The 12,623-nt window shown below is 45.4% G+C and overlaps 1 protein-coding gene across 2 annotated transcripts in view; it reads right to left on the reverse strand.

The window, feature by feature from the left end:
* The window catches only part of MPG (N-methylpurine DNA glycosylase), a 71,664-nt gene that overhangs the window by 14,953 nt on the left and 44,088 nt on the right, over positions 1-12,623 (reverse strand). For both annotated transcript variants that reach the window (XM_021006592.2, XM_078152620.1), the window contains one exon: positions 4,194-4,398. In XM_021006592.2, coding sequence (XP_020862251.1) covers positions 4,194-4,398 — 205 coding nt within the window. The remainder of the gene's footprint in view (positions 1-4,193; positions 4,399-12,623) is intronic.

Consider the following 12,623-nt stretch of genomic DNA (forward strand, 5'->3'; position numbering starts at 1 on the left):
ACTCATCCTACAGCCTACATCTAAACGTCGACCAAACTTTCCAAAGTATCACCTTTCTTTCAGTTTCCCAGATTTGTAACCCCAATGTCACCCTAACTCTTCACTATCATTCAACCTTTGCCAAATATCGTTGTTTTTATTTCTACATTTCTTACAATCTCTCCCCTTTCCTTTATTCACAGTTGCCCCCTTAGTTCAGCTCCTCACCACCTCTTGCCTCGACTGTTGCAATGGACTCCTAATCGGTCTCTTTTCGTCATGTCTCTCCCCACTCCAATTCATCCTTTACATGGCTCCTCAGGTGATTTTCCTAAAGCTCACCTCTGACCGTGGCACTCCCACACTGAATGAACTCAAGTGACTGCTGGTGCCTCTAGGATCAAATGTAACCTCTTTAGCTCTAAGAGTCCTTTACAACATGGCCCCAACCTGCCTTTCCAACTTTATCACATGGTATTCTTCTATTCTGTACTCTCTCCTCCAACCCTGGCCCTCTCTTTGTACTTCACATGCAGCACACCATCTCTTCTCTCCATGTTTGCAAACTAGTTGTCCTCCATACTTGGAATGAACTCCCTCCTCACCTCCACCTGGAAGAATCTTTCACTTCCTTTAAAACTTAGCCCAAGCACCACATTCTAAACACTTTCTTGATCCCTTCAATTGCTAATATCTTTTCCCCCAACTTCCTCATTTTTAACTTGTATTTACTCCATATTTACTCTATGCTATGCTTACATAGGTTCATGTTTTCTCCTCCTTTAGAATGTCAGTTTCTTGATAGTAGGGATTACTCTGTGGGCTAAGTACAGTTAAAGTTTTTAATAGAATGAAATTCAAAAGGAGAAAAGTTGCTGAGTCACGTTGGCAAAGGGAGGGCAAAGTAGCAACAGGGAGCAAGGAGTGTTTTGCTTCCCACTGCAGGGCCAGTGGTAGATATGACAGCCAGGGATTTAGTGCCATCTGGGAGAAGCTGGGTTCCAGTGACGGCAAGTACACAGAAGAAGTAGTAAGGGAAGAGATCCAGAAGGATGGGAAGTTTGTTCATAATGAAACAGAAATTCCAGAGGGCACAGTGAAAAAGTAGGGATACACACGTTGACTGGGGAAGGTACATGAATATAATAGAATATTACCACACTGTAAGAAATGATGTGTGTGGTGAATACAGAGAAGCATGGAAAGAGCTAAATGAACTGATGCACAGTGAGGTGAGCAGAGCCAAGAACACAACATACACAGCCACTTTAACAATGCAGATGGAAAGAACAATAACACCAGAAAATCAAAAGTAAGAGGAACAAAATCACAAAATTTAAGTGGGACTCAAATGAAGAGATATGAGAAGGTAGAAGTGACAGGTACACAAGAGTTACATATTCTACGTTTTCAGCATTTTTCAATGTATTGATCTGTTATGCTTTTTCTTCCTCTCTTAAAAAAATGCTATTTGTCATATTGGATGGCTTCCTGGGAGGGGAAGGAGAAGGGGGAGGAATACTTGAGATAACTATGGTGATGTAAGAAGCAGAAAATACCAACAGAAACTTATTTTTTAAAAAAAAAAGAAAAGTAGGGGAAGAGTTGGAGTGAAATTTGCGTGGGGCAGGGATGGTGAAGATGGGATGACAATGGGAGCTAGAAGCTGGGGATAGTTTACTCCTAGACAGCTGGAAATTAATAGAAGGATAGGAAAAGTAACATATGGTGGGAGTTGGCTAAACATAGAAGTGATGTTTCAGGTGGCAAGTGAATTGGAACGCTCAGTCTCCATGGAGTGGTGTTGTCAGAGGAAAAGGCCAAGGGCACTGGGTCTTGGTCTTGGCCTACTCCTCCAGGTGGGGCATGCTAGGGCTTGGTCACTCTCCCAAGGTAGCTGAGGTTCTGGGTGTCAAGAAGCCTGGTGTCTCTGAACAAAGTAATAAATTATTTCCAAAACCCCCCTCTTTCCAGAAGAAACTTTCTTCAACTATCATAGCCTACATTCATCTTTCCCTCCTCTCCAGGTAGTTATTTGATCATACACAATCTGGTATTGCCACAGACGTGTATACTTACTATTCCTGGAAAGGATATGTCAATCAATTGCCTGCACCTTGGCTCTAGTCAACACCCCAGTGACTATTCAGACCAAATCACCCTTCCCTGATCACCGGTGCCTTTGATGCATTACCTTCCCTTGTTAGAACATAAGTTCCTTGAGAATAAGAACTGTATTCCTTTGGGTATCTTGTCATCCCCAGCATTTAGCCCAGTACCTGGCACATGATAAGTATTTAATAAATGCTTTTTTATTTTTTCGCCAGTTCTCAGCAGCCCCCATGACCCCCAGCATCTTCTTTTTCTGCCTTCTCCTGGCCCCTGGGATACCAGGCCCTGACCGATGAGCATTCAGCCACCTCCTGGGCATCTCCACGTCATGCCACAGCCTGCATTTATCTTCCCAACTCTAGCTCTGAAAAGAGGAATCAAATCAACTTTACTATTCCTGGAAATAACATGTCAATTTCCTTATAACTACTCACCCTTCTCCCTCCCTGGCCACCACTTCCCTAAATGTATTCTCTTCCCCTGTTAGAATGTAAACTCCTTGAGGGCAGAGCCTACCTCGCTTGTTTGTATTTGTATCTCCAGCCCTTGCACAATGCCCAGCCCATAGTAAGGGCTCTATGCTCATTCATTCTCTCAGACAAGGGTATATGCTGCTTGATTGCAAAAGCCTTCTTTTCCATCTCTTCCACGGTATGTTGTACAAGCCTAGGCACACCAATGGACTAAGGGAGGACTCCCTGGATTGAAGCTGCTGTTATTACTGGCATTATTATCCTGGCAGACTCCTTCTCCTTCCTTTCCAAATTCTCTGGATTTGATCCTTAAGATTCTGGAGCAAAATTCCCTCCATACTCTTCAAGTGGCAAGATCTGGGAGGAAAGCAAGGAAGCTGAGGCTGGACTATTTCCAATATAGAGAATGCCAGCCCCTTCAAGTCAGCCTGGAGACAGAACTGCCTGTTACAGGGAAAACAAAAGCCAATCCACTTCTTGGGGTAGGAAATGGAGGGGATAAGAGTTATAGGGACAATATTAAAGTGACCATTAGTCGCTGTTGCCAGACTTCTTAGGTAGGCACTTCACCAAACTATTCAGAGCAACTAGGCTTCCCTGTTCCCTCTCAGTTATTTACTACCTAATCAATCAATATTTATTTAGCCAAGACACACCTCACGGGGCTCTCAGGTGCTGACCTTCCCAGGCCTATCATGGAAATGGCCTTCACTAGGGGCCTAACCTTGGATCCAGGCCCCTGGGACTCTGACGGTCTCAATGCCCCAGAGGCCTGCAGGAAGGCCCAAGAAGCTCTCAGAAGCAATCTCAAGGATGGGGACTGAAGCCCCACCTGTCCTCAGTCCCACTCATCCAACTCTGGGCCTCCAGGTCTGACCCCTTCTTTCTCCTCAGCTTGAATTTTTTTATATATTCATTCTTGAATTCTCTCTCTGTCTTTTCTTAAAAGACAGCAGGTAAGGAAGGGAAATGACACGCAGAGAATTAGGGAAGGAGCACTCAGGATCCTAAGATCCTAGGATTTGTACTTGGGAAGGGCCTTAGAGATCACCACGTCCAAGCCCCTTCATTTTACTCCAGATGAGAGAAGGATCTTCCAGTGACACAGGCCTGGACCGGGACCAAGACCCTCCAAATCCAGTGTGCTTTCCCCCACACTGGGCTGCTTTCCAGAGAAGACGCTTTCCCTGAATCTCTGCAGCAGTGGAGAACCAGGGGTGTGCAACAGTGCACATAACATCAGACCTTTTCCAGTGTGTTGGTTGGTTTTGCTAAACTTTTTTTTCTTCCTCTTAAAAAATTCTTTATTAATAAGGTACGCCCTCCGAGAAGGATGGGGAAGGGATAAAATGGGAAACTGAGATAATGTAAAGACAAAAGATATCCATTTTTTTTTTAAATCATGCTGCCTCTCAGCAGAGGTGAAGGCCAAAGGAAGAAATGTGGAAGAGCTGACTGAGGAAAGGAGCTAGATTTAGAGAAGTCTGTGTCCTTTGGAAATTCTCAAACAGAGGCGTCTTCTCTCTGGAAAGAAGGAAAGGAAAGGGTCGAAGGGCTGACCCCTCTCAGAACTGCCTCGTTCAGCCCCCAGCATGGTCTGTAGAGGACGCTGGGCCTGGCCTCACTCACCTTGGCTGGAGACGTTCATGCAGAAGTACATCCCGTAGATGATGTACACATACAGGGTCCCCGGCTTCATGAACATGCCTTTGTTGCGGGGTGTCTGCCTCCCTCCCCTTGAGTGTGCTGCCTCATCCTCGGCTCCCAAGTACGCCTCTGTTTCCACCACCCGGCCTCGAACTTCAGTGCCATCAGGTAGTCTCCGGACCAGAATCTGGAAAGCAAGTTGCAGAGTTGTTGGATGAATGAGCAGAACTTAGGAGAGACAGGAGAGGAAAGAGTCAAGCCCTTAACTTACTGCTAACAATAAGAGCAAGTCCTGCTTTACTGAGCATGGGCTGTCTCCCTCCCCTCGGCCTTCTCCCATTGCTTCTGGCACACCACTGCCAGGGGCCATCATAGTAGAGCATTAAGAGCCTCACACTTACAGTTAGGAGACCCGAGTTCTAAACCCCCTAGCACAGACCTTTCCAATAATCATTAATCCCTCAAAAAAAATTACACGAATCTCCTTCCTGACTCTTTGCCTCCTCCCTGAGACTGAATGAGTCAGAGGGTGAGAAGTACCAACCCTGAACATCAGCTCAATCCAGAAATGATTTCTGGACCCTTGATCATTTCCCCAAAAAAGCCTAACAACAAAAGAAGAGAAAGACATGACCAAGAATGAAGCTCTCATCTGTTCAGTTTCTCACACAAGGAGAAAAAAGTCCCAGGGCCCAGCTGAGCCCCAGAGATCAGACCAAAGGGAAGAAAAGCTATTTGGGATAATGTCAGCAGAGTACTTATGAGAGGCCAAGCAGACAGAGTAGAACAGGGAAGTAATAACTCCCCCAAATGTGGGAGGGGGCTCCCAAGGAGGGGTGGGTATACACCAGGGAGAACAATTCAACCCACCCCTCAACTAAAGAACTTTCTGAGTAGCTAACTGAACTCTTTTCCAGACAACTTTTGCTTCACTGTTTAATGTCTTCATACTGACACGTGGCTCAAGCCCTCCTATCTACTTAATTAGACTCATTCTGGCCTTTCCATTATAAAACAAAACAAAACTAACAGAACCCAAGTGGTTTTGGATGATCATACAAAGGGACTGCTCTTAATTGTGTTCAGATGACTGCATTCTAAAGCCAGAGCCGGGGTCATGCTAGTCTCATAATGGAGTTACCAGAGCCCTGACAGGTCACAGCTGCATTCCAAAAGTCATTTGTGATCACAACCTCTGGTAAGAAAATAACAGGAGTGGGATCCCCAATGACCAAAATAGACGGTCATTTGAGGTCAGTTGCCGTTTCTGAATATGGTTCCAGGATCACAAGATTTCAACCTACGAGGGACTTACAGTTAAAATTTAAAGTCCATCCACCTAACTTTACAAAACAGGAAACAGACTCCCAGGGAGAAGAGTGCCAGCATAGCCAGCCAGGATTTGAACCCAGTTCCTCTGACTGCAAAGCTGGGGCCCTCTGACATTGTTCCAATGCCGGGCCAAATTCAGAGGCCGTGCTTTGAAGGAGGCTGAAAGAACAAGCAGTTACAATGTAAGTTCTGGCATTGATAGTCTAGGAGCAATGCTATGGTTTCATTCCATTCCAAAGTCAGCTTTAGTTCCTAAAACACATGTAAGAATTTGAGCTAATGGACTAGAACTCTTCTCAGCTAGCGTGTGGGCAAAGTGGCAGATGCTGTTCTCCAGGACTATACTTCAGCCAATAGCGGCATGGTGAAAAAAAGCCAAGGGTCTGAACATCAGAAGTCCCGGCGCCTGCTCACTCAGTCAGGAGTGAAAAATGGCATCCACAAAAGCTAATGTGACTTTCATTCCTCTAGGAGAGGCCCTAAGCAGGGCTCCTTGGAGAAAGCAAAGAATGATGAACTTGGAGCAGGGTTCAAATCGCACCTGTGAGATTTTCAGGTGGTTAACAGAAGAAGGATGTCGCGCTGCTCAGCCTCCACCTGGAGCACTGTTATCGGTACTGGTGACCACATTTTAGAAGGACCTTGATCAGCTAGAGAACATCCAGGGGATGGTGACCAGCATGGTGACAGATATCAATATCATGAAATGTGGGGATCTGGTGAAGGAATTCTAATACTTAGGCTGAAGAAGTACTTGCAGAGCCGTCATATGGAAGAAGAGCCAGGTTCATTCTGCCTGGCCCCAGAGGACCAGATCCTGAGCCCTGGGGGAGCTGAAGAGAGGCTGGATGAGTGCTGAGCCCTGCTCCACTGCAGGGGCAGTCCTGCTGAAGTGTTATTGGACTAGCTGGCCTCCGACGGCCCTGCCAACTCGGCTTCTGTGGTTCTGAGTCCAAACACTGCTGTGTCGTAGCTGGGTGACGCTGGTAAACCACATCACCTGCTTCCTCAGTAAGACGAAACTGATGATACTCATATTCTCAGTCTCATAAGACTGGTGTGAAGAATGTGCTTGGCCAACGGTAAAGGGCTACATCATCACCCTCAATGCTCTCACTAAGTGCCCTAGAGTCCTTCCTACAAAGAATTCAAAGCACAAAAAACAGATCATGTCCTTTTCAAGTGGAAACAGGCTGGTCCCATTTTGTGGGTGGAGAAAATGGGGCCCTGGAAGATCAAATGAATCATCCAACGTTACCATCAATGAGAGACTTGGAACTGGGCCAATCGATCAGTCAGCATTTATGAAGGCCTACTATGTACCAGGCCCAGTATTCCTGACTCCTAGGCTTATTTTCCTCATCATATGACAGCAGCATGGACTATCCTATAATTATGTTTCCACTCCAAAGCCCTTAAGGCAACTAGAGTAAACAGGCCCAAAGACATGGCAAAAGAGCATTTTCTTCACAGCCTTGTTTTGGACACATAAGATCATCATAACAGCTGGAAGGGGCCTAGGAGGTCATCCAGTCTGACTTTTCCTTGACGAGGAATCTCCTTTACAATATCTCGCTTGAACGATGGGGATTTCACTACTTCCCAAGGCAGCTCATTCCGCTTTTAGACAGTTCTAATTGTTAGCATGGTTTTCTTTACATTAAGCCAGCCGAAGTCTTCCTCCCTGTAACAATCCCCATCCTCAGACACAAACTGGTCCTACTTCTAATTTCTAGGGCCAAGGAGAATAAGCTTAATACCTCTTCTATTTGATAGCCCTTCAAAGCCTAAGCCCTCTTTTCTCCAGGCAACACGTATCCAGTTCCTTCAATATTTCCTTAAGTGACAGCTTCCAAATCCTCTCACCATTATGGACATCCTTCTGGATGTATTTCAGCTTCTGAATGTCCTTCCTATGATGTCAGGTCCAGAGCACACCAGATATGGCCTGACCAGGGTGGACAGCAGGACTGTTCTTTTCTGTATTCTGGACGTGATGCCCCTTTGAATTAGTTTTGCTGGCTGCCACCTGCCACTGTCTGCAGATTCACACAGTGCCTAAGCAGAGGTGAGCTGAAGGTGAATTGCTCTGAGATGGCCTGTAGAATCTGGGCCTGGTCCAGGGATGAGTCCTGCCTGCGCTGGTGCCACTGGCCGCCCTGCAGAAGCCACTTCCATCTCCTCCCTCCTCCCTCCAGACTCAAGTCGGAGATGGCAGGAAGCAGGGAGAAAGCAGCCTCGCCAGAGCCAGGACTCTTCTGAAACTTCTCCATCCAAAGCAGGCAGGTGACAGCCAGGAAAAGGTATACTGATTCCTTTGATCAAATGCTGAGAAGAGCCCTGGAGTCACCAGCTTTTTTACTCCTGTAGACTAGTATGTGTGAGGTTCTCTCCAATCCCCTTTGCTCTGTCCTCTGACTCACCACCTGTGAGCAGCCCTCCTCTGCCTAGTGAATAAAGCTCAACTTTCCTAATTTGGCCTTCAAGGCCCTCTTCAAGCTGACACCAGCCTACTTTTGCAGCTGACTGTTCCCCCACATGTAATCTAAGCTCCAGTTAAATTAGAATACAGCATGATATAGCAGGAAGCAGGATGGACTTGAAGCCAGGAGCCTATGTTTTACTCCCAGCTCTGTGACCATGGGCACATCACTTAACCTCTGTGGGCCTCTATTCTCCTTATCTATTGAATGAGGGGTTGGACTTTGTTGCTGTTCAGTTGTTAAAGTCCTGTCCCATTCTCCATGACCCCAATTTGGGGTTTACTTGGCAAAGATATTGCAGTGGTTTGCTATTTCCTGCTCCAGCTCATTTTACAGATGAGAAAACTGGGGCAAACAGGGGTAAGTGACTTGCCCAGAGTCACACAGCTAGTAAATTACTGAGGCCAGATTTGAACTCAGGAAGATGAGTCTTCCTGAACCTAGGCCCAGCACTCTATGCACTATGGCGCCACCTAGCTGCCCTAAGGGACTGGACTAGCTGAACATTAAGGTTCCTTCCACCTCTAAATTTATTAGCCTTTGAACCTATGATCCCATGATTATATAGTCCTTCAAACACACCCCGCACCTTCTCTACGCCATGCCTTTTCTCACAATATTCCATATACTGCCAACATCCTCAACCCCCTACTTCACCTGCAGAATTCTTAGCCGTTCTTTAAAGCCCAGCTCAGATGCCATTGCCTACATGAAGTTCCTGATCCTCCCAGGTAATAATGACCATCTTCCTCAGACCACATGCAGTACTTGGTTTTGGAACCCTCGAATACATTTTCATATAACACAGAGTATTATGGTTATCTGCGCTGGTGTCTTACCCTGTGCAAGGCTGGAAGCTCCACGTGTGGGCTGTGTCCTACAGAAACTTTTGACCTCTCCTAGTGCCTCCGTACACAGTTGGTTCTCAATAAATGTGTTAGAGTGAAGAAGGGCAGTTAGGTGGCACAGTGGATAAAGCTTCAGCTTTGGAGTCAGGAGGACCTGAGTTCAAATCCAACCTGACACTTGACACTTACTAGCTATGTGACCCTGGTCAAGTCACCTGATCCCAACTGCCTCACCAAAAAAAAAAAAAAAAGGAATGAAGAAATAACAGACATAGCAGCACATTCTGTGGTAGAAAAAAATTGGAAAGAAAGTGGATTACCATTGATCAAGATCTGGCTAAACAAACTGGTATATGAATGAATGAATGAATGAATAAATGAATGAATGAATGAACGAATGAACGAATGAAAGAAAGAAAGAAAAGGCATTTATTAAGCACTTATTATGTGCCATGTACTATGTGAAGAACAAAGGATACAAAAACACAAGTGAAGACTGCCCCCTCCTCTCAAGAAACTTACATTCTAATACAGAGGGAGGCAACACACCTAAATAGAGAGGGGAGTGGTGAGCAGGGAGGGATATTTTGGTCTGGAAAGTTACAGGGATAGCCAGTGGAGCCATAGTGGGGTAGGCTGACACACCTTTCCAGAAGCAGTGACAAAGCTGAGCTGATTATGATTCCAGAACTGGAAAACTTGGGGAGGGGGAGGGTAGACTAAGGGTGACCTGTCAGCTGATGAGTAAAGTGAAGTATAATTGGAGCCCAGACAAGATACAGTGCTTCATGAGGCACCCAGGGTCCTGGGGCAGGAAATCAGTGAATGAAAGAGTTCAGTTCTCTAGGGCAGTGGGGTCAAACTCAAACAGAAACAAGGACCGTTAGCCCATACATAAGGATCCCTACCATGGCATACTATCTTAATTTTAAAATGTAACATTATCTACTTTTCACTTCATTTTTTAAATTTTGTTAAATATGTCCCAATCACATTTTAATCTAGTACTGGATGCACTAAAGGGTGCTGTGCTATGCCCACCAGCCACCCTGTGTTTGACACCTCTGTTCTAGGACCTGGCTTCTGGTTGAAGAGGAATAGAGGCTGATGAGTAAAGTAGAATGTTATTGTGCTGAAGAAATAACAGATATGAAGAATTCAGAGACATATGGCGAGGCTTGAATGAATTAAGGCAGAGTGAAGAAAGCAGAAATGGGGGTGGGGGGGCTATAAAATGACTACAGTAATAAAGACAAAAACAATACTTCAAGGAAGCTAAACTCAGAAAAGAACAATGAGCAGTTTTGGTTCGGGAGGCCAGATGAGACAACACACCTCCCTCTTCTTGGCAGAGAGACAGGAGACTTTGAAGGACTGGATGTCATACTCATTGTCTACATCAGTTGTACTTAACTATTTTTTTCATGACAAGGAAAGGGTTGGGCTGATACTGGGAAAATGTGGAGTAAAAAATGAAAGGCATCAAGAAAAATTTTTTAAAAAGAGCAAATAAATGATCCCTGGTGCCTGGCATACAGTGGGCCTTTGGACTGCTTCCTTTTAAAAAACCAACATAGCTTTTTAGAAGGGACAGATAAAATTGCGGGGCTCTGCTCACTAACCCCCAGATTCAGCTTCAGGATGAGGCTTTCAGTGAAGATTATTACCTAAGTTAACTTCCCAAAGGAAGTTAAAGTAATGGAAGAGAGAACCAGTATGGGGGAGTCGGGGAAAAGAATGGAGAATCTGACAGCCCTTTCTGCATAGGCTTTTGCTCCAAGTTTCTAAAGCAAATGCCCAAGCCTCTAAAGCTATCCTGCTCATTCAGAATGGGACAAATGTACTGAAGCCACAAAGAAGAGTGTGCAGCTGCCTCCAAACTCCCTTCCGAATGGGAAAAGCATCCCTTGCTGTCTGAGCACCAAGGCCTCGGTTCCAAGCAGGTTCCAACTGACAGAAAATCATTTCTTGGAACCCAGATCTGCCAAGTTGCTTCCCCTTAGATAGACCCAGGCAGATGTAGAGGGGCCTCTCTCCCCGGGGACTGGGAATGATTGTTCATTTGTAAATAAAACACCCTTCCTGCAGGTGGAAAATGGTCATTATTCAAAACAGGGAGACCAAAAATAGCTTAGTCAACAGAACACACTCCCAGGCTGATCAAAGTGACCCACAAATACAACTGGGCTTTCTTTCCATTCAGAAGCAATGCTGGGGGATGGGTAGGTATAATAATGCCAGGGAACTCTGAACGACAGACCACTTGGGCAGTCACTCAGCTTCTCCACAAGGCAGAGAAGCAATGGGCAGCTACCAGGAGTTAAAGACCATTCTGGCTGAAGGCCATGGAAAGGGGCCCAGTCTGACTGAGGAAGCACCTAGGGGAGAACCATTATAATATCATTAGCATCAGAAATGTGCTGGGGTGGGGAGGGGGGGAGGAGGCCAAGCTGCTGGAATACAAAATGCATTCAATGAATTGGGATTATCATTCAGAAAAGCCTGAGAAGTTTCTGGCAAAAGAGAGGCCAACAGAGAGACAGTTCATTGCTGTCTGAGACAAGCACAATCAAAGTCAGCGAGGGGGCTTTCAGAACAGGACTGCTAAGCCTCAGAACGGCATGCAAAGTCCACTTAGAACCAAACACTGACCATTTGTGAGAAACGCTATGAATCTCACCATAAGCAAAAGGAATCAATAGTTTCCAAGGACACCCCAAAGAAACCCTACAGCTTTCCCTCAGCAGCTATGGCAGTCTAGTCGAAAGGGAACACCCCTCCTTGGGCAGATGGGGAAAATAGGGGCCAAGGAGGAGCAAGGAGTGAGTCAGACTGGCCATGGTCACTGCTAGCTAGTTAATGGTAGAGTGGGGCTCTTTCCACTCTGTCTTAAGGTCCGAGGGCAGACAGAACAGGCCTGTCATTGACAAATAGGGTCTCGGCTCTTCTGCGGAGGCAGAGTCACTACAACACTGATAAATCAACCGAAAAGTATTACTGAGTACCTATGATGTATCAGTTGCCATTTGAAGAGCTGTGGACACAGGCAAAAATGTGAGTCCATACCTCCAGGATATGGCAGTTTATTGGGAAAACATCAAGGGCACAAGTAACTATATACAGGATGGATACAAGGTAATTTTGGCAGGAAAGGCATGAAGAACTGGGAGAAGCACAAAAGGTTCCTCTCAGAAGGCAGTGTTCAAGCTGGGCCTTGACGTGAACAAAGGATTCTAAAAGGGGGAGGTGGGGAAAGTATATTCCTCACATCAGAGATAATCCACACAAAGGCACAGAAAAGAGAGATGGAGTATTTAATGTATGAAGAGGAATGAGAAAGCCATTTTGGTTGCACCACAGAGTTCAGGAAGGGGAGTGATATATAATAAGGCTGAGAAGACTGGTGAGGCTAGGTTGTAAAGACTGCAAATGCCAAACAAAGAAATTTCTATTTGATGCTAGGGGAAACAGGGAGCCACAGAAGTTCATTGAATAGGGGAATCACTCAGAGCTGGGCTTTAAGAAAATCATTTTTGATAGAAATGTTTATGTATAGCCTATATCAGATTGCATGCCATCTTGGGGAAGGAGGGGGAGAAAAATTTAAAACTCAAAAGCTTATGGAAGTGATTGTTGATAATTCAAAATAAATTAATAAAAAAAAATTTGTGAATACAAAAAAAAAATGAAGAAAATCGTTTTGGCAACCGCAGGCTAATCAGGAGGGAAGAGAGACTTGAAACAGGGAA

Source organism: Phascolarctos cinereus, unplaced genomic scaffold (assembly GCF_003287225.1).
Source record: "Phascolarctos cinereus isolate Bilbo 61053 unplaced genomic scaffold, phaCin_HiC Scaffold_4;HRSCAF=312, whole genome shotgun sequence".
NCBI classification, from domain to species: domain Eukaryota; kingdom Metazoa; phylum Chordata; class Mammalia; order Diprotodontia; family Phascolarctidae; genus Phascolarctos; species Phascolarctos cinereus.